Source organism: Geotrypetes seraphini, chromosome 12 (genome assembly GCF_902459505.1).
Source record: "Geotrypetes seraphini chromosome 12, aGeoSer1.1, whole genome shotgun sequence".
Lineage (NCBI taxonomy): Eukaryota > Metazoa > Chordata > Amphibia > Gymnophiona > Dermophiidae > Geotrypetes > Geotrypetes seraphini.
The window spans coordinates 76,316,752-76,338,404 of record NC_047095.1 but is presented as its reverse complement, the minus strand read 5'-3'; the positions used below and the strand labels follow the sequence as shown (position 1 = coordinate 76,338,404).

General features: G+C 44.7%; 1 protein-coding gene across 4 annotated transcripts in view; it reads left to right on the top strand.

Moving 5' to 3' along the window:
* Window positions 1-21,653, top strand: part of SZT2 (SZT2 subunit of KICSTOR complex) — a 523,775-nt gene that overhangs the window by 392,660 nt on the left and 109,462 nt on the right. For all 4 annotated transcript variants that reach the window (XM_033916162.1, XM_033916160.1, XM_033916161.1 and 1 more), the window contains 3 exons: window positions 6,758-6,933; window positions 17,623-17,720; window positions 18,261-18,393. In XM_033916162.1, coding sequence (XP_033772053.1) covers window positions 6,758-6,933; window positions 17,623-17,720; window positions 18,261-18,393 — 407 coding nt within the window. The remainder of the gene's footprint in view (window positions 1-6,757; window positions 6,934-17,622; window positions 17,721-18,260; window positions 18,394-21,653) is intronic.

Below are 21,653 nucleotides of genomic sequence, written 5' to 3'. Positions count from 1 at the left end.
CCAATATTTCTTCCCTTCTTTCAGCCTCCTTTATGCTTCCTCTCCTCCAGATCTCATTCCCTCCCCAAACTTTTTCTTTGTTTCACCCTGCCCCCTTCTTTCTTTTTCTTTCTCTCCATACCCCCTTTCTTTCTGTATGTCTGTCTTTCTCTCTCTCTCCGTACCCCATTTCTTTCTTTGTTTCACCCTGCCCCCTTCTTTCTTTCTCTCTCCATGCCCTCTTTCGTTCTGTCTGACTTTCTCTCTCTCTCTCTCTCTCTCTCCTTGCCCCATTTTTCTTTGTTTCACCCTGCCCCCTTTCTTTCTTTCTGGCTCCCTGTTCCCCCCTTTCTTTCTTTCTTTCTCCCTGCCCTCCCCTCCCCCATGCCACCACCATTGGGAAAATGCTGCCACCGCCACTGGGGAATAGACTGCCACTGCCGCCATCTGGAACAGGCCGGCGCCGAGTTCACCCTGCTTCTCTTCCCTGCGGGGCCGACCAACTCTCCCCGCCCGACGTCAATTCTAACGTCGGAGAGGACGTTCTGGGCCAGCCAGGCAGCGATTGGCTGGCCCAGAATGTCCTCTCCGACGTCAGAATTGACGCGGGCGGCAAGAGTTGGTCGGCCCCATAGGGAAAAGCAGGGAAAACTCAGCGCCGGCCTGTTCCCGATGGCGGCGGTGGCACTCAAGTGGCTAAAGAGCCGCAGTTTACCAGCCTAGGGAGAACACTGGGGCGTAAACCTGTGGTGGACCGCCCTCCCCCCACCCCCACCTTGGTATGCCACTGTCTGTACCTCACTCCTTCCCTATGACCAAAAATTTTCCTTTCTTCCATTTCTGTGTACACAACCATCTCTTTCCCTCCCTTCCTCTCTCCCAAGTCCATGCCTTCTGTGTCCAAAAACTCATTCTCTCCCCCCACCTCAGCATCTCTTTCCTTCCCTTCCTCTCTCCTAAGTTCATGCCTTCTGTGTCCAAAAATGCACTCCCTCCTCCCTTTTGTGTTCCGTGTTTGCCTCCTAGCCCTTATCTTAGCAACTTTCTCAGCCAAATACAACTCGAGCCGCGAGGCTCGTCTTCTGCTCCTACCTGCCCTGCCGTGCACACATAGCCGACCGGAAGTCTTCCCCGATGTCAGCGCTGATGTCGGAGTTAGGGCTTAAGCAAAGCCTTCCCTCCGACGTCAGCGCTGACATCGGGAAGACTTCTGGTCAGCTATGTGTGCGCAGCAGGGCAGCTAGGAACAGAAGACGAGCTTCGCGGCTCGAGTTATATTTAACCCCGCGGGTCCCCTGTCCAGCTCTCTCCTGTGCACCCCCTTGGGGCGTGCACCCGGGCGGACCACCCCTTCCCCCGCCCCCCCTAGGTACGCCACTGATAATTACAATAATTCGTTAATGGCTCCCAAATTTTAATTAGTTTGGTATAAATGGGGAGATATAATGTTATATTCTGTGACTTTCTTGTTGATTACTGAACTACTGTTAATCACAGTTATTTCTACTAAATATATTATTTCTTCAAACGTATAAAATTATATGAATATATATCATAAGGTGATGTGCTCAGACCTTTTACCCAATAAATAGTGTAGTCACTACAATGGGTTTAACAAGGGGACCATCATTGCAACCACCTGTCCCCGCCCTCCCTCATTGTTCTTAAACTACTTATAACGCTGAAATTGTACTTATCTGAGTAGGGTGGCTTTGCGTGAATAAGCTTGTCTTTGTTAAACCTCATCGGAGACCAAATTAAAGTGATAACGTGCAGTGTTAAAATCCAAGACTATGGTTTCTTATGTCATTCCCGTCCCCCCGACTCGAGTTCCGTTTCCTTCGTCGGGGAGGGACACTATAAATGAAAATAAACTAGTTAGATCTACTTATCTGTGTTAGATTTATAAAATGATCTAAGCTATAGCTATTAATACTGTTGTTTCAATTAAAGACTATTCAAAAGTGGTATGTTACCTGGTAACGGCTAACAGAGGTCAAACTGCTCCAAAACCTTGAAACCGAAAATTGTCCCCCTGCGGACAATTTTATATAGGACAAACGATACGCATGATAAAAACACGAATAATAGAACATCTTAGTAACATCAGAAAAAATCGTATCTCCGCCCCCCTGGTATCTCATTGGATGGAAAATTCACACACATTGGAAGATCTTAAATATACGGTGTTAGTACAAGTACACGACACTGGAGGAAATATATCAAAACTATTACTCCAAAAAGAACAACGGTTCATATATAATTGGCAGACCCTGCATCCACAAGGCTTAAATGCAGACATAGATGGGTTAGTTATATAATCACATTTGATATTTCCCAGGCAGAGTTGACATCCGGGCAATTTTATAGACCAGCCTTTTCCGCTTCTCTTTCTATATAAACATAGAATCTGGGTAACAAGAGGTATTCGGTTTCAAGGTTTTGGAGCAGTTTGACCTCTGTTAGCCGTTACCAGGTAACATACCACTTTTGAATAGTCTTTAATTGAAACAACAGTATTAATAGCTATAGCTTAGATCATTTTATAAATCTAACACAGATAAGTAGATCTAACTAGTTTATTTTCATTTATAGTGTCCCTCCCCGACGAAGGAAACGGAACTCGAGTCGGGGGGACGGGAATGACATAAGAAACCATAGTCTTGGATTTTAACACTGCACGTTATCACTTTAATTTGGTCTCCGATGAGGTTTAACAAAGACAAGCTTATTCACGCAAAGCCACCCTACTCAGATAAGTACAATTTCAGCGTTATAAGTAGTTTAAGAACAATGAGGGAGGGCGGGGACAGGTGGTTGCAATGATGGTCCCCTTGTTAAACCCATTGTAGTGACTACACTATTTATTGGGTAAAAGGTCTGAGCACATCACCTTATGATATATATTCATATAATTTTATACGTTTGAAGAAATAATATATTTAGTAGAAATAACTGTGATTAACAGTAGTTCAGTTCCCAAATTTTAATAAAATTCTTATAATTACCATGTTGTATAGCGAATGATCTTTCCATTTTATATATGTGACAAAGTGAATTCCACCAAAACTTATAACTTAGTCTACTATGATCTTTCCAATTCCTAGTAATATGTTGAATGGTGACTCCTGTCATTTTCAATAAAAGTTTATTGTTATTCGCTAATATCTGGCTCTTTTTCCTCATCGACATTCCAAATATTATGGTATCATAAGATAATGCTACGTAATTTTCCAATAAACAATTTACTTGATTCCAGATTGAATTCCAAAAGGCTAAAATATAGGGACAGTGAAACAAAAGATGATCCAGTTTTGATTTTTCTTTTATTTTAATTCATCAGTTATGTTAATATAATATAATGTATATGAGTTGGATTTTTCAATATTATTTTATTTTGTAATGGTGAAAGAACCTTCAAAGTTTGACTTGAGGATATGGAATGCTTTCAGAACTCTAAAGCCAGTATGTATGGTAGTATTATGCAGTGGCTATAGAATTTCTGAACAAGAAACACTAGCATTCACCTGAGGCCGGCAGGGATTAGCAGTAAGTTTTGAGCTTTAGATGCTGTTTTTATGCAGTCAAGAATTTCAAGCAGTAATTTAGTGTTTTAATATTAATCACTTGTTTGTCAGTTTTAAAATGAATAAAGAATTAAAAAAAAAAAAAGAAGAAGATGTACAAGTTGATGGTTGTATTGGAGCTAGTGCTGCACCAGCGGTGCTTCTAGGGTCTGAGTTCGAATTCTGCTGACATGACATGTTCTCCTATGCGGGATTGTACGGGTCTCATAGTACGTCCCACATAAAATTTCAAGCACAGGCACTTCACGATATAAATATGGAAAATGTGCGAACACAGTGCTCCTTTAAAAGATATGGGTCTTCCCGAGGGGGCTGTCAACAGTGCAGGCTGTAGTTTTCAACTTGTGAAACAAGTGGTGTTATTTATATCGTGAAGTGCCCATGCTCTTCTCGTCTGCCCTGGGTACTGGCAGGATCTCCGAGAATGCTATCCTCTGCGTTCTGGTCTTCAGCGTCCTTCCTAGCATCCGGAACTGGTCCTTCAGTACTTCCCTGTTGTAGTTCCTGTTGCTCACGTTGTTTGTCCCCATGTGTATCACCACCGCCTTATCTCCTTCTTCTGCGCTGTCGATGATCCACCTTGGTTCCCGGAAGGCAGGTCACCAGCCGATCCAGTCTGATGATGGAGTCCCCCACGGCAATTGCTGTCCTCTCTATCTTCTCTTGATTCTCCAGCCTCTGGTCCATGTCCCTGGTGTATGTCCATCTCTCCAGCCGTAGGTCCGTGTCCTTCGTTCCCATCCATTTTCTCTCATCCTGGCGTTGACTTGCACCGGACTCGTACCCTCCGCTGTTTCCAGATTTCGCTGCTGTGTCACCCATTTCTTCCTGGTGGTTGTCCGTCAGGTGGTCCACACTCTCTGTAGATGTATCTCGGCAGTTCCACTGTTGCTGGTGATTTTCCACGGCCTCCCTGTATGCCTCCTCTATGAACTTCTCCAGCTCTCGGACTTCTTCCTCGATGGTGTTTTCTGTCTCGATGTTCTCTTCATCACTATCTTCCTCCTCCACTGCTTGGAGTTCTCTCCGTCTCCACATCTCTGTCTTCCTCCTCCATTGCTTGAAGTGCCTCCAGTTCAAGTATTCTGCCCTCCAGGAGTCTGATTGTTTCTTCAGGTTCTCCAGTTCTCCGCATTGAGCGCATACGTAAGACCGCCTCCCAGAAGGGAGGTAGTCATACATATGGTAGACGGTGCAGAAAACTGGGTAGCTCAACATCCTGCTTCTGTCTGCTGCATGCATTGCTGCCTGCTTGCTGGTCTGCCGTGGATGTCTTCTGCGTCTTCTGGCTGTCCTCTGTGCCTGCCTGGTTGTGTGTCCTCTGTGCCTGCTGTGGTCTCCTTCTGCTTCTACTTTGCAAAGGCACTCTCACTAAGGCTTTAATGCTCACCTTCAATGCGCGCCGAACAGCTTAGCACCGTTGGCTGCTCCCTTTTTGAGTCAGAGCACGGTGGATGATGTCAGGGGTGGGCGGAGCTAACTCACTGCCTCCCCTAGCTCTCTCTCTTTGCTTACTCCCCCTCTTCTGCCTCTCTCCTTTGCCTGCTTTCTTCCTCTGCTAGCTGCCTCTCTCCTTCCTCTGCTCTCTGCTTCTCCTGTTCATCTTGATTTCTCTCCCTAAACAAATATAGTTTAAAAGCTTTATAAAAAGCTACACTCATAGACTGGATGGGCCATTTGGCCTTTATCTGCCATCATGTTTCTATGTTTTACTTACTTTCCTTGCAATAGCTCCTTTCAGTTTTGCCAATGGTTTCCTACTTCTTCCAGAAGTTCCTTGACGTAATTCCCCCATGTAAATAAAGTTAGGTTTTTTTAAAGTCTAGACCCTTACCTTTTGCATGAGCCCTCTCTACACCTATGTGGTGATCACGGGATGCCAGATGAGATCACCCACTGTAACCTCAGAATCTCTTTCCCAGTATGACCCCATCCTGTGTGGGTTCCATTATCAACTGCTGGATAAGTTTTTCTTGTAGAGAATCCAGGATCTCCCTACTCCTAGGAGATCACGCAGAAGGGATACCTCAGTCAACATCTGGTATATTAACATCACGCTCCCTTTTTACAGCTATCTTTTGAATGTCCAATTCTTCTCTCTGTAAATTCATTTTCCATTTCCTCTTTCTAGTGCCTCTTCCTTACCCTGTAGATACCACAATTTCTTCTTACCCTGCCTTTCCTGAACAGATTATAGACAGGTATAACTATATAGCAGACATGGTTCTCTATGAACCACATCTCTGTGTTCATTACTAAATCCAGATCAGCCTCTAGGTCGAGAAGCATGTTTCCCATAGACTGCTTTCCATACATTGCCACTTTTTTTTCATTAGTGATTCACTTACCTGGGAGGCTTGATCACCGTCTCCCAACAGTTTTCATTTAAAGCTCTCTTCAGTGTGCTGTTGAAAACCCTTCTCTTCTTTAATAGATGTACACCATCCCTGCACAACAAGCCTTGGCAAATGATCCCATGGTCCAGGAAGCCAAAATGCTCTTGACGACACTATCCATGCAGCCATGCATTCATCTCCTTTGCCTTTACTCTTAACAGGGAGGATCGACGAGAATACTTCCTGTGCCCTTGACTTCTTCACTTTCTCTCTGAGAGCCACAAAGTCATGTTCGGAGGGGTACCTCGCAGCATCAGGGTCCTAAGATATGCAACAAACCCCTCTTCAGAAAAAAACTCACCTTTTCTCCTTGAACCCATAGCTTAAACTCTACCCACCTAACTTTCATTCAACGTTCATGTCCTCCAATCAATAATCTTATTGTAAACTGCATTGAATCAGAGTCGAAACTTGTCGTATAGAAATGTATGCATCAGATAATGGTCATTAGGCTTGCTTTGTCTCCAAGGGACATCATGTCTGGTCTGCACCCCTCAGAAGGGAATCGCCAACTACCACTACCTTTCGCTATTGCTAAAAAAGTCAAAGAGAAGGTGAATGAAATGACCTTCTGAAGCCCAAGTTGACCTTTGCCAATGGAGTTCTCGTCCCCTTAGGAGATTCTCATTCAGCACCTTTCAGAGGCTTAGGGGTAATCTTGGTTCTGAAGTAGCAGAGGGTGCTGGTTTGAAGTTGCTTTTAATCATGCTGTGCAGTTGTTTTCCCTTAACCATCCTAACCCTCGTGATGTCTGATTTTCATGTTTCTATGTCATTTTTCTCTCCTTAATTTCAGAGTAAACCTGATGGTTCAGAGTTAAGTGCCCCTAAAACAACAGATGACATTGTTTTTGAAAGATCTGAGGAGTGCCGCACTCGCCGACGCCATAAAACAGAAAGTGTGAAGCAAACCACAAGTCAGGAGCGAACAGCAGAAATGGAGCAGGCTGAGAAGCAAGCCACAGCCCAAAGGTTTAAATTTTTCCTCACCTTTTCAGACTTTGAACTTAAGTGCTTCTTTGGGCCATTGCACAGAGTATCAGGAATAATACTTCTTTACAAGTTATCTTCTTTACAAGTTATCACAATGAAATCCAATGCTCCCTCAAAGGTGCATAGCTTACACAAGATTTCTGCTTTCTGAAATGGTCATTACTAGCCTCAGGATCATGGAATCAACAGAGAGCAGTGGCTTGGCAGGGGCAGAAAGCTCAGAGAGTGACACAGCAACTAGCAGAATAAATAGCAGAGAGAAGAGTGGCAGGAGGTGGTAACTCTGGGGCTTGGGATTAGTTGGCAGCCAAATAATAGTGTGCATTCAGATAGCAGATAAGGCTGGGGTGGGATGGGCAAAATTCTGATCAAATTAGCAGCAGAGAGCAGAAAGAACTGGTAGATAGGATGAGGGCAGATGAAGCTGGTAGAGAGAGTGAGACAGCCGAGGGTAGCAGATGAGGCTAGTAGAGAACGAGAGAGCCAAGGGCAGCAAATGAGGCTGGTAGAGAGAGCCGAAGGCAGCAGATAAGGCTGGTAGAGAGAGTGAGAGAGCTGAGGGCAGCAGATGAGGCTGGTAGAGAGAGCTGAGGGCAGCAGATAAGGCTGGTAGAGAGAGTGAGAGAGCTGGGGGCAGCAGATGAGACTGGTAGAGAGAGCTGAGGGAAGCAGATAAGGCTGGTAGAGAGAGTGAGAGAGTTGAGGGCAGCAAATGAGGCTGGTAGAGAGAGCCGAGGGAAGCAGATGAGGCTGGTGGAAAGAGCGAGAGAGCCGAGGGAAGCAGATGAGGCTGGTAGAGAGAGCAAGAGAGCCAAGGGCAAAAGAAAAGGCTGGTAGAGAGAGTGAGAGAGTTGAGGGCAGCAGATGAGGCTGGTAGAGAGAGCCGAGGGAAGCAGATGAGGCTGGTGGAGAGAGCAAGAGAGCCGAGGGAAACAGATGAGGCTGGTGGAGAGAGCAAGAGAGGCGAGGGAAGCAGATGAGGGTGGTAGAGAGTGTGAGAGAGCCGAGTGAAGCTGATGAGGCTGGTAGAGAGAGCGAAGAGAGCTGAGGGCAGCAAATGAGGCTGATAGAGAGAGTGATAGAGCTGAGGGAAGCAGATGAGGCTGGTAGAGAGTGCGAGAGAGCCGAGGGAAGCAGATGAGGATGGTAGAGAGTGTGAGAGAGCCGAGGGAAGCAGATGAGGATGGTAGAGAGTGTGAGAGAGCCGAGGGAAGCAGATGAGGATGGTAGAGAGTGTGAGAGAGCCGAGGGAAGCAGATGAGGCTGGTGGAGAGAGCTGAGGGCAGCAAATGAGGCTGGTAGAGAGAGCCGAGGGAAGCAGATGAGGCTGGTAGAGAGAGAGCCGAGGGAAGCAGATGAGGCTGGTAAAGAGCCGAGGGAAGCGGATGAGGCTGGTAGAGAGAGCGAGGGAGCCGAGGGAAGCAGATGAGGCTGGTAGACAGAGCGAGAGAGCTGAGGGAAGCAGATGAGGCTGGTAGAGAATGCGAGAGAGCCGAGGGAAGCAGATGAGGCTGGTGGAGAGAGCTGAGGGAAGCAGATGAGGCTGGTAGAGAGTGCGAGAGAGCCGAGGGAAGCAGATGAGGCTGGTAGAGAGTGCGAGAGAGCCGAGGGAAGCAGATGAGGCTGGTAGAGAATGCGAGAGAGTCGAGGGAAGCAGATGAGGCTGGTGGAGAGAGCTGAGGGAAGCAGATGAGGCTGGTAGAGAGTGCGAGAGAGCCGAGGGAAGCAGATGAGGCTGGTAGAGAGTGCGAGAGAGCTGAGGGAAGCAGATGAGGCTGGTAGAGAATGCGAGAGAGCCGAGGGAAGCAGATGAGGCTGGTGGAGAGAGCTGAGGGAAGCAGATGAGGCTGGTAGAGAGTGCGAGAGAGCTGAGGGAAGCAGATGAGGCTGGTAGAGAGTGCAAGAGAGCCGAGGGAAGCAGATGAGGGTGGTGGAGAGAGGTGAGGGAAGCAGATGAGGCTGGTAGAGAGATTTAAAAAATTGCGGCTGTACTCACTTGAGGAAAGAAGAGAACGGGGAGATATGATTGAAACATATAAGTACATCACGGGACGCATCGAGTCAGAAGATGATATCTTCTGGCTCATGAGACCCTAGACCACCAGAGGGCATCCGCTGAAAATCAGGGGAGGGAAGTTTCATGGCGACTCCAGGAAGTACTTCTTCACCGAAAGAGTAGTGGATCATTGGAACAGACTCCCATTCCAGGTGATAAAGGCCAGCAGAGTGACGGATTTTAAGAGAAAATAGGATACTCACGTGGGATCTTTAAGGGAGTAAATTTGACCTCTGAGTTTGGGTGAAGAAGTAGCCTAATTGTTATTGCAGTGGGCAACTGGGTTCAGTTCCTGCTGCTGCCCCTTGTGACTCTGGGCAATTCACTTAAACCTCCATTGTATCAAAAAAAGGTGGTTTATGAAATCTCATCCCTCTTTCTCTTCTTTTTTTTCCCCATGAAGTTCTATTGATTTTGATATGAAAAATACAAACTTCTTATCCAAGGAAATTATAGTCATTTCCAAGAAAGAAGAAATGACAGTAACAGTTTAACAAGCCCGAGTCATTTAAACATGAAAGAATTATGCACATGTGGTAATGTAATTAAGTACATATATTTAGAACATGAAATCATTCTCAAGAAATAGAAATAGGTCAGAAACATAATGTTCCCTTCCATTAGTCTATGCCAGACCAGTCCAGAATGAATGGGATGGAGCAAAGCAGTCTCCAGTATCTAGAATAGTGTCTCTCAAACTTTCTCAAGCCGGGGCACACTAAAGGTAGCTCGAGGCACCAAGAAGTACACGGATGTTACCGTGATGACATCACGCGCATCCTGGATTCTCTACAAGGAGAACTGTTCCAGCAGTTGGTAATAGAACCCACGCGGGAAGGGGGTCATACTGGATTAGTGCTTACAAACAGGGAAAGTGTTTCTGATGTTATAGAAGCTGATCATCTGGCATCCAATGATCACTGCATGGTACAGTTTAATATTAAGATGGGTTTAATGAGGGCTCATTCAAAAGTAAAGGTTCTAAAAGGTTGTAAAAAAACTAACTTTGAATAGATGGGGGTTTACGTCAAGAAATTGTTGTCTAGGTAGGAATGTCTGAAAGGAGTGGAAATACGGTGGGCAAAACTGAAAGGAGCGAACGAATGTAAGGGCGACTAACCTTTTTGTTAGGCAAGCAAGTAAAAGTAAGAGGAAAATGTAGTAGCTGAGAAGGTCAGGAATAAGAGGTTAGCTTTCATAAACGACAAAAGAGCGCAGAAAGAAGAAGACAGGCAAAAATATCTGGAAAAGTTAAGAGAGGCTAGTTGTGTAGTCAGGAAAGCAAAGATGCAAATGGAAGAAAAAATAGCTGACAAGGTAAAACGGGGAGACAAGACATTTTTTAGATATATTAGTGACAGGAAGAAGTGCAAAAGTGGCATTATTTATTTTATTAGGATTTTATATTCCGCCTATCAAGGTTATCTAAGCGGTTTTACAATCAGGTACTCAAGCATTTTCCCTATCTGTCCCGGTGGGCTCACAATCTATCTAACGTACCTGGGGCTCTGGAGGATTAAGTGACTTGCCCAGGATCACAAGGAGCAGCGCGGGGTTTGAACCCACAACCCCAGGGTGCTGAGGCTGTAGCTTCAACCACTGCGCCACACTCCTCCCCTCAAAGGTGAAGGGAGTGAATATGTAGAAGCTGATAAAGAAAAGGCCAAATTGCTTAACTAATATTTCTGTTCGGTGTTCACAGCTGAAGCGCTGGGAGCGGGGCCGCACAAGACAAACGTGAATAGGGATGGAGGACCCTGATCGATTTTCAGAGGGTTGTGTTGGTTAGGAGCTAAAATAAAGGTAGACAAAGTGATGGGGCCGAATGGTGTACATCCTAGGGCGCTGAAGGAACTTAGGGAAGTTCTGGTAGCTCCACTGACTGACCTTTTCAATGAGTCTGTACAGTCGGGAGAAGGGCAGATGTGGTCTCTCTCCACAAAAATAGAAGTAAGGAAGAAGTAGGGAATTACAGGCTAGTAAGTCTGGCTCCTGTGGTAAGCAAATTAATGGAAATGGTGAAGTTTCTGGAATCCTGTAGATTACAAGACCAGAGACAACATGGATTCACTAGAGGTAGGTCTTATCAGACAAATCTGATCAATTTCTTTGACTGGGTGACTAGAGAATTGGATAGAGGATGTGCGCTAGATGTGGTGTATTTAGATTGTAGCAAAGCCTTTGACAGTGATACACACAGATGTCTGATAAATAAACTGAGTGCCCTCGGAATGGGTCCCAAAGTGACGGGCTGGGTCAGGAACTGGTTGAGTGGACAGAGGGTAGTGATCAATGGAGATCGCTCTGAGGAATGGGATGTTACCAGTGGTGTGCCTCAAGGATCCATTCTTGGGCCTGTTCTTTTTAACATTTTTATAAATGATATTGCTGAAGGGTTGTTGGGTAAGATTTGCCTCTTTGCAGATGTCTGCAATAGAGTAGACACGTTGGATGGTGTGAATAACATGAAAAAAAGACCTGGTTAAGCTTGAAGAATGTTCTAAAATTTGGCAGAAAAAATTTATTGCTAAGAAATGCAAGGTCATACATTTGGGCTGCAAAAATCTGAGGGAACGGTACAGTTTAGGGAGTGAAGAACTTATGTGCACGACGGAAGAGGTGATTAAATTTGCAGACGATACATGGCAAATGAGGTTTAACGTGGATAAGTTTAAGGTGATGCATGTCGGTAACAAAAATCTTATACACAAATGCAGGATGTCCGGTGCAGTACTCTAGAGAGACCCCCCCAGGAAAGAGACTTGGGCGTACTGGTCGATAAGTCAATGAAGCCATCCGCACAATGCGCAGCAGCGGCAAAAAGGGCAAATAGAATGCTAGGAATGATTAAGAAGGGGATCGCAAACAGATTGGAGAAGATTATCATGCCGCTATACCGGGCCATAGTATGCCCCCATCTGGAATACTACGTCCAACACTGGTCGCGTACATGAAGAAGGACACGGTACTACTCGAAAGGGTCCAGAGAAGAGTGACTAAAATGGTTAAGTGGCTGGAGGAGTTGCCGTACAGTGAGAGATTAGAGAAGCCAAAGGGGAGAAAAAGAGCAGGAGAGAGAAGTAGAGGCAGGAGACGAAGAGGGGAATTGGCGAGAGTTAGCTCCGCCCATTCCCCGATGTCTACCACTGAAGCTCCCCCTTAAAAGGGGAGGGGCAAATGGCGCTCAGCCGTTCGGCGTGTGTTAAAGGCGAGCGTTAAAGGCGCTCGCCTTAGTGAGAGCGCCTTTGCAAAGGTATGAGCCACCGCTAAAGGAGAGCAGAAGGAGACCACAGCAGGCGCAGAGGACACACAACCAGGCAGACACAGCAGGTACAGAGGACACACAACCACACACCGCTAAATGAGAGCAGAAGGAGACCACAGTAGGCGCAGAGGACACACAACCAGGCAGACACAGCAGGTACAGAGGACACACAACCACACACCACTAAAGGAGAGCAGAAGGAGACCACAGCAGGCGCAGAGGACAGCCACAGCCAGGCAGGCAAAGAGGACACAGCAGGCGCAGAGAACAGCCACAGCAGACACAGAAGAATCCACAGCAGACCGGCAAGCAGGCAGCAATTGAAGCAGCAGACAGAAGCAAGATGTTGAGCTACCCAGTTTTCTGCACCGTCTGCAGTCGTACGTATGCGCTCGATGCAGAGAACTGGAGAGCCTGAAGAAACAAGTCAGACTCCTGGAGGGTAGAATACTGGCACTGGAGGCACTTCAAGCAGTGGAGGAGGGAGACAGAGAACATCAAGGCAAAGAACAAGACAGAGGACACCATCGAGGAAGAAGTTCGAGAGCTGGAGAAGTTCATAGAGGAGGCATACAGGGAGGCTGTGGAAAATCACCAGCAACAGTGGAACTGCCAAGATATACCTACAGAGAGTGTGGACCACCCGATGGACAACCACCTCGAAGGAATGGGTGACACAGCAGCAAGAACGAAGGACACGGCTGGAGAGATGGACGTATACCAGGGACACGGACCTATGGCTGGAGAATCAAGAGAAGATAGAGAGGACAGCAATCGTGGGGGACTCCATCATCAGACAAGTCGACAGCCACATAGCGGGAGGATGACTGGATCGGCTGGTGACCTGCCTACCGGGAGCCAAGGTAGAAGACATAGTGAGCCACATCGATAGGATCATCAACAGTGTGGAAGAAGAAGAAACGGTGGTGGTGATCCATGTGGGGATGAACAACATGAGCAGCAGGAACTACAACAGGAAAGTATTTAAGGACCAGTTCCGGATGCTAGGAAGGAAGCTGAAAACCAGAACACAGAGGATAGTATTCTCGGAGATCATGCCGATACCCAGGGCTAATGAGAAGAGGCAGATGGAGCTGCAAGCAGTCAACGTGTGGATGCGGTGCTGGTGTGAGGAAGAAGGATTCCACTTGGTGCGCAACTGAACGACGTTCTGGGAGAAGAGCAAGCTATACAGGAAGCATGGACTCCACCTCAGCAGAGAAGGAATGAGGCTACTTGTAAGCAACATCAAGAGAGAAGTTGAGAAGTTTTTAAACTAGGAAGAAGGGGAAAGCTGACAGTCGACCGACAGAGAGAGTCGATGGTTCGGGAACCAGTATACCCGAAGGATACCGTGCATGAAGATAGAGGGAAAGACTCACTGGATCACAGGCAAGACAGATCAAAAAGGACACAAGAGGGAAGGAAATGCAAGAAAGGAACAGGCCGCAAACTCAAGTGTATGTACATGAACGCAAAGAGCCTTAGGAATAAGATGGGTGAATTTGAAGCTATGGCACAAAAAGATAACATTGACATCATAGGCATCATGGAAACATGGTGGACTGAGGAAAACGTCTGGGACACTGTGCTACAGGGAAACAAACTATACCGCAAACTACACCTACACCTACACTACAGGGAAACAAACTACACCTTTTTGAGAGTGGCTCAAAAAGGTGGGGGCATTGTCATATACGTCAAAGAGGGAATTGAATCTACTGGAGAGACCACGCCACAACTGACGGATAAGTTAGAGTCTCTATGGGTCAAAATTCCAGGAACAAATGGACTGGAAACGAAGATCGGCATCTACTACCGACCCCAAGGGCTGTCCGAAGAAAATGATGAAGAAATGACGGACGAGATTAAACGGAACTGCAAAGGAAGGCAATGCAGTTATCATGTGTGACTCCAACTATCCGGGAATAGACTGGAACATAGGTACCTCCAGCTGCATTAGAGAGATCAAGTTCTTGGATGCTGTGGGCGATTGCTTCTTGGAACAACTTGTTGAGGAAATGCAATTCTGGACTTAATTCAAAATGGACTGCGAGGACCGGCACAAGATGTAGAAGTAGAAGGGACGCTGGGAAACAGCGATCACAATATGATCCGCTTCAGTATAGACACAGGGGAGAAACATCAGTCCAAAATGACAGCCACAGCACTGAACTTCTGAAAAGGGAATTACAAAGGGATGAGACTCATGGTAGGGAAGAAGATTAAGAAGAGGATAAGCACTGTAAAAATGCTAGAGCAAGCTTGGTCCCTTTTTAAGGACACAGTCACCGAGGCGCAAAATCTACATATACCGGATATAAACAAGGTGAAGGAAGCTATCGGAGACAAGAAAGCTTCGTTTAAGGAATGGAAAAGGTCAAAAATGGACAAAAACTGGAGCAAGCACAAACAACATCAACGCAGGTACCATAAGGTGGTGAAAGGGGCCAAAAGAGACTACGAGGAAAAAATAGCCAAGAAGGCGAAAAACTTCAAGCCGTTCTTTCGATATATTAAGGGGAAATGATCCGCGAAGGAAGTGGTGGGACCGTTGGATGAATAAAGGGAGCGCTAAAGGAGGACAAAGCAATCACACATGGGATCTCTTAGAGAGAGGAAGAGATCGTGGTTACTGCAGATGAGCAGACTGGATGGGCCATTTGGCCTTTATCTGCCATCATGTTTCTATGTTTCTAGGACTGTGTCTGAATTCAAGAAGGTATGGGATAGGCACATGGGATCTCTTAGAGAGAGGAAGAGATAATGGTTACTGCGGATGGGCAGACTGGATGGGCCATTTGGCCTTTATCTGCTGGCATGTTTTTATGTTTCTATATCCTCCCAAACAACAAATCAAAGGTGCCCTAGACAGCAGAGACAACAGAAAACTCAGTTTTGAACTCAATCTAACCCTCCCACCTACCCTAGTTAGCTTCTTAACTACCTTACTATACTGCAGGTCCCAAGAACCAACATCAAGCGGGAAGGCACCAGCATGTGCGTGATATGGGCAGTCTTAACATTTTTAAAGTGACAGTACACTTTTTGACTGTCTGTACCAGGTTCCATGGATGACATCACCTACATGAGAATATATGCCTGTTGTCCTTGGAGAACACATGCTACAGCTGAGTAACTTTGCTTTACTCTTCAGCCTGTCTTGCTACTCATCCTCTTTCTGTATACGAGGGTGGTTTGAAAAGATTTTCCATATCGTAGGAAAAATACCTTATGAAAAAAAACTGGAAACTCAATGGACTGAGGCCCTGAATCTACAAAGTGTGTCCCGATTTTAGGCAGCTGTAGGCGTCCTACAGCTGTCTAATCAGCCAATCGGGATGCACATTTTTTTTAAAAATGCTCCCCAGGCAGGCCGCCTATATTGAAGGCGCCTCCGGAAGCCTAGGGAGGCCCACAAGACGCCTAAGCTCGCCTAAGGGCCTTAGGCGAACCTAGGCGCCCCTACGCGTCTCCCTAGTAGAGGAAGAGACGCTTACAATGTAGGCCAACAAAATGCTGGTCTACATTGTAAGTAGACGCGGCCGCTATATTTATTGCGGCAAGGGATCTCTCTGCCGCTATAAGTATAGCGGGCCGCGGCCACCTGTCCAATTGCCAGTAGGAGGGTGCCCAAACCCTCCTGCCAGAAGATGCCCCCCCCCCCCCCGACACTACCGATCGCTGGCAGGAGGGTGCCCAAACCCTCCTGCCGCCCCCCCCCCAACACTACCGATCACCGGCAGAAGGGTGCCCAATCTCTCCTGCCGGAAGATGCACCCCCCCCCCCACGCTAACAGCCCCAAAACCTCCCCCCACCAAACTAACCTTTTCTTGTTGGCCAGACGGGACTTGCCTCGTCGAAATGAGGCGGGCCCGCCCCTTCCCAGCCCATCCTTCCGAAGCCTAAGGCCTGATTGGCCCAGGCTCTAGAAGCCTGGACCAATCAGGCCTTAGGCATAGCGGGTCTGCCCATCCCCACTTAATCTAAGGTCTGATTGGCCCAGGCTCTTAGAAATGCTTTGATTGATTGGCAGCCAATGGCATTTGAAGCAGGGGGATTACATGGTCATATTTCCTAGATTTTGTTATTAATTTGATTGCAGCATTTTGAATTATTTGAAGGCGTCTCAATTCTTTCGGGATTATTCCTGTAAATAGACTGTTACAGTAATCTAGTTTTGCAATGATTAATGAATGAACCAATATATTAATAGATTTCGGTTCTAAGAATTTAGAGATTGACTGAATCATCTTTAACTTGAAAAAACATGATTTGATTACAGAACTTATGTGGTTGTGAAATGTCAATTTTTTATCAAATATAACCCCTATAATTTTTATAGAGTCAACACAGTCTAGGGGAGAATTATCAAGGAGGATTGGGGCGTTTGGTGCTATTTCCTCTTTGCAGGGGAAGAACATTATTTGTGTTTTTGATGTATTTACTACTAGCATGTTATCTTTCAACCAAAGTCTGATCTGGTTAAGTTTGTTGTTAATTTCAGTAATTTTATGAATATTTTCTGGGTTTAACAGATGTAATAATTGAATATCATCTGCATAAGCAAATGCCAAAAAACTGATGGACTGACATAGAGTAAGTAGAGGAGACAGAAAAATATTAAACAGTAGAGGGGAAAGAATCGAACCTTGCGATATTCCACTTTGACAAGCAAAAAGATCCGATAAAGTGTTATTGAAGAGGACTTTGGATTGACGATTAGAAAAGTAGGACTGTAACCATTTGAGTACCTGGTCTGTGCTTTGGTTGGATTCTAGTCTTTCTAAGAGAAGTGCATGATCTACCGTGTCGAAAGCTGCAGAAAGGTCTAGGGAGATAAGGACCACTGATTTGTGGTGGTCTAGATGGTAAAGTAAAGTAGTTGTCATCCCTAATAGTGAATGATTTATCCTGAAGCCTGTTTGATGGGGGTGTAGCATGTTGGTAGATTCAGCGAATTCTGAGATCTGATTGAAGACTCTTTTTTTTCGGTCAATTTTGCTAAGAACGGAATTTTCGCTATTGGACGATAGTTAGATTCTTCAGAAGCGCTAACTTTTTGACCCTTAATGATAGAAGTTTTCCAGAGTTGTGGTAGAGTTCCTGATTCTAAACTGTTAATTACAAGTGAGTGTATAAGGACCCCAAACTTGGAGAAAAATTTCTTTAAGATAAATGTTAGATCCCTTGCAGATTGTTTAAGTTTTGCTTTGTCCATTTAAGAAAATACTTAACCAAATTGGTTCTAAGTTCAAAGCATGATAACTGTTGCATCAAGTATTTTTGTGTGTATGTTACCCTATCTCAATATGTAAATTTGTCCTTTTTTTGTCTCTTGCACAGGAAGCGAGCCAGTCAGATGGAGGAAGGAGACCTTGGCACTTTGCATCCACTCTTCAGTAACACCTGTCAGCAGTGGATGGCATTCATGACGCAGCTTGGTAGGCAAGCATATATTCTGCTTCACTCTGCCCTTTCCTTTGGCTTCCTCTCTTCCATTTCCCTTCTCTTTCTTCACTTACACATCCCCTGTCCCTTCTCACTTGCCTGTTTATCCTTTTCAGCCTGCTCTTCTCTTTCTTCTGCTTCCCTTGTTGTTTAAGCTTCTTTTCATTCTTCCTTTCTCAAAATTCTTCCTCCTCCTTCACTTATGAGTTTGCATCCTCTTTTTCTCTTTCTTCGTCATTGCTACTCTTTCTCTTCTCTGATGAATAAACACATTTGTCCTCTGCTCCCTTCATGTTTGAAAATATGTTTGCTTTTCATTCTTCATCACAGAAGATACTTCTTTCACTTTCTCTTCTTGTCAACATTTTACTGTCTTCACTCTTTCCTACTCACATTTTCACCAGAACCTAATCCCTCTTTCTCCTTGCTTAACCCTTTACTCTCCCCGCCCCCATCACCTTACTTGCATGCTCCTCCCCCTCTCTCTTTTTCTCTTCGTTGTCCCCTTATCATTCTTCTTCTCTCTCTCACAGGCTGCCCATCTGTCCAGCAGTGCACAGTGGAGATGGTATCCCGATTCCTCCTACCTGTCCTCCTGACTGATTTGAGCAATCTTATAACCTCTCTTGCAAATGACACAGCTGTCAGGGTGTTTAAACGTGTCTGGTAAGAAAATATTTTACTTGATGCTTAGGGGTTGAAGAATGAAGGCTGAAAGATTTTATTTATTTATTTATTCAATTTTCTATACCGTTCTCCCAGGAGAGCTCAGAACGGTTTTACATGCATTTATTCAGGTACTCAAGCAGTTTTCCCTCTCTGTCCTGGCAGGCTCATAATCTATCTAATGTACCTGGGGCAATGGGGGGATTAAGATGTCAGCAAAAAGGAGCACTTGGTATCTCAGTCTGTTCATTTTTCCCTGCTTCCTGCGGCACTCCACCATTTATCCAGCTCCATTGATAAAAATGGCCATTTAACCCTATCCTCTGTTTTCTATTTGATAACCTATTCCTAATCCACAACTGAACTTTGCCACCTATCCTTTGACTCTTTAATTTTCTCAGGAGCCTCTCTTGAGGAACTTTATCAAAAGCTTTCTGAAAATCTAGATACACTGTATCAACTGGCTCACCATTATCCACATGTTTATTCACAGCTTCAAAGAAAGCAAATTGGTGAGGCAAGATTTTCCTCAACTGAACCCATGCTGACTCTGACTCATTAAATCATGTTTGTCTACCATTTTGCCTGGCACTGAAGTGAGGCTTACCGGTCTGTAATTTCCTGGATCTCCCCTGGAGCCCTTTTTAAAAATCAGTGTAACATTGGCCACCCTCCAATCTTCAGGAACTACAGACGATTTTAGCAACAGGTTACAGATCACTAACAGCAGGTCAACAATTTCATGTTTGAGTTCTTTTAGTATCCTGGGATGTATACCATCTGGTCCAGGTGATTTATCACTTTGTAACTTGTCGATTTGGCTTAGTACATCTTCTAGATTCACCGAGATTTCTTTCAGTTCTTCCGTATCATCACTCTTGAATACCATTTCCAGTTCTGGTAGATCTCTTACTACTACTACTACTATTATTAATTATTTCAATAGCGCTACCAGACACACGCAGTGCTGTACAGAGTCACAAAGAGTAATAAAACAGTTCCTGCTCGAAAGAGTTTACAATCTAAACAGGCAAGACAGACAAACAGGATGTCATGGATACAGTTAAGGGGAATGGTTAATCAGCTGGCTGGGTTGAAGGGCAGAGGATTGAAGGCTGTATCAAAAAGGTGGGTTTTCAGTCTGCTTTTAAACAAGGGGCTTCACGGACAAACTTGGGTAATTTATTCCAGACGCATAGGGGGCAGCTAGATGAAAGAAATGAAGTCTGGAATTGGCAGTGGAGGAGAAGGGTAACATTAAGAGTGACTTAACTAAATACAATGGCAGATAGGGAGCAAGTTTCTCTTCATATTCTTTCTTAGCTTTCTTTGTCAATGCTTTGCATCTTCTTCATTTGTATCCTTTTTCCATTCTTTAAAGAATGGGGTTTTTTTTGGCTCTAATAGCCTCTTGTACTTCACCTTTTAACCATGCCGGCTCTCGTTTCCTCTTCTTTCCACCTTTGTTAATAAGTGGAATATATCTGGTCTGGGCTTCCACAATGGTATTTTTAAACAACACAAAATAAAGGAACACATTTCAAACTATCAATTATGAGAATAATCTTTTTATTGAATATACTATGCACATCACAGCAAAGATTAAACAAAAACAACAAAATCCTAGTCCCCCCACCACCCCGCAACACAGTGCAATATTCATCCACAGAATGAAAGGAATCATACAATACAAGTTACATGTTCAAAAGACAGCTCCGCACCCATGGGGTCAAAGAGTCCCAGAAGGCACTCCAAGTTCTTTTAAATTGACGCCCCTGAAAGGAAGTCAGATCCCTAATCTGAGTCTGCTCCACTTTAAGTATTGTATGGATCAGCTCCTCCTTATTTGGTCAATAGATTTTCCTTAGTTTCATATAAACACAGCAGAAGAACTCATCCTTTGTTTAATTTTCCTTCTGTCCAAGGCTGTAGAAGTAAAAAATGTCTTGATCATACACTAGCGTACCAAGCAGCCTCTCACGACAAAGAATTTCAAGCGTTATTGCTCACAGCTTATTCTTATAAACATTTTAGAACACAGCTGAAGACTTATCTATTTTCCAAGTATCTGATTAATTAATTCATTTGTATTATGCTTATCTTTAATAGTCTTTTGTAAACCGCGTTGAACTTGTGGTTACACGGTAATCTTTTGCCTCCTCCGTTGGGTAAGAGAAGGCAAGTTCTCACTGAGCTAATTAAGCAATATCACTTTTTTCCCCATATGTATTGCTTTCTGCAAAAAGTTGTGAAGCCCTTTTGGCACAGGAGTCTGTATCGAAGATAATTCAAATAACAGAAGAGCGTCCAACTTGATTCCACAGGTCCATAAAGACGATATGTAAGCAAGTAGAGTCTTCCAAAAAGCCAAAACAAGGGGGCAAAGCCAGAAAAGATGCAAACTATCAATTATATAAAGCAACTAGTGTGTATTTTGTTCTTTTCCTTTCCTGCTGAGGGTGTGAAACAGCCTCAAAGACTCAACAAGCATCGAAAACAGAAAAACTGCCCAAATAAACTATGCTTTTCTGGAGCACAGAAAACTATCTTTGGCTGATGTTGCCAGATAAAGAGCAGAACTAAAAACCCAATTCTTTGTACGAAAAAACTGGCATCACTCTTAAGTAGTTATCAAAACAGTCATCCCCCCCCCCCCAACCAGGAAAGCAAAATTATATGTAAGAAAAGGTTCTCAAAACTGAAAAATGCAAAATCATCAAAATAATGAAAAGGAGACTTACATTTTTCTCTATTGCTCAGTTTTGGTTTTTACTGTACACACATCTTAGATATAAGTAGGGAGTCTTCTGTTCCTGCTTCAGTGATCCACATCCATGCAGGATTTACAGTCCTAACCTTTGTAACTTACTTTCAGTGGTGGATACTTCGAAGAAAGGTATGGATAAACATCGGTCGTACTGTGTGGTCTCATTCGATGTATTGGGGGCCTTTGACACAGTTCATCTTAAAATATTGCTTTCCAAGTTGAAGGAATGAAGAGGGCTGTGTTTGATTGGTTCTCTTCTTATTTGGTGGGTAGATCTTTTTGTGTGCGAGGGAAGCAGCAGATCTTGGATAAAAAGACCATCAGTAGAGGAGTCCCCCAGGGGTCTGCCTTGTCCACAGTGTTGTTTGTCATCCCTTGGACATGTTTTTCAAAATCTGGGGGTTCAATATAGTTTCAAATTTATTATACCGCCAACTCAAGCCTTCTAGGCGGTGCACAAAAATGCCATAACAATAGACCAATTAAAATATAA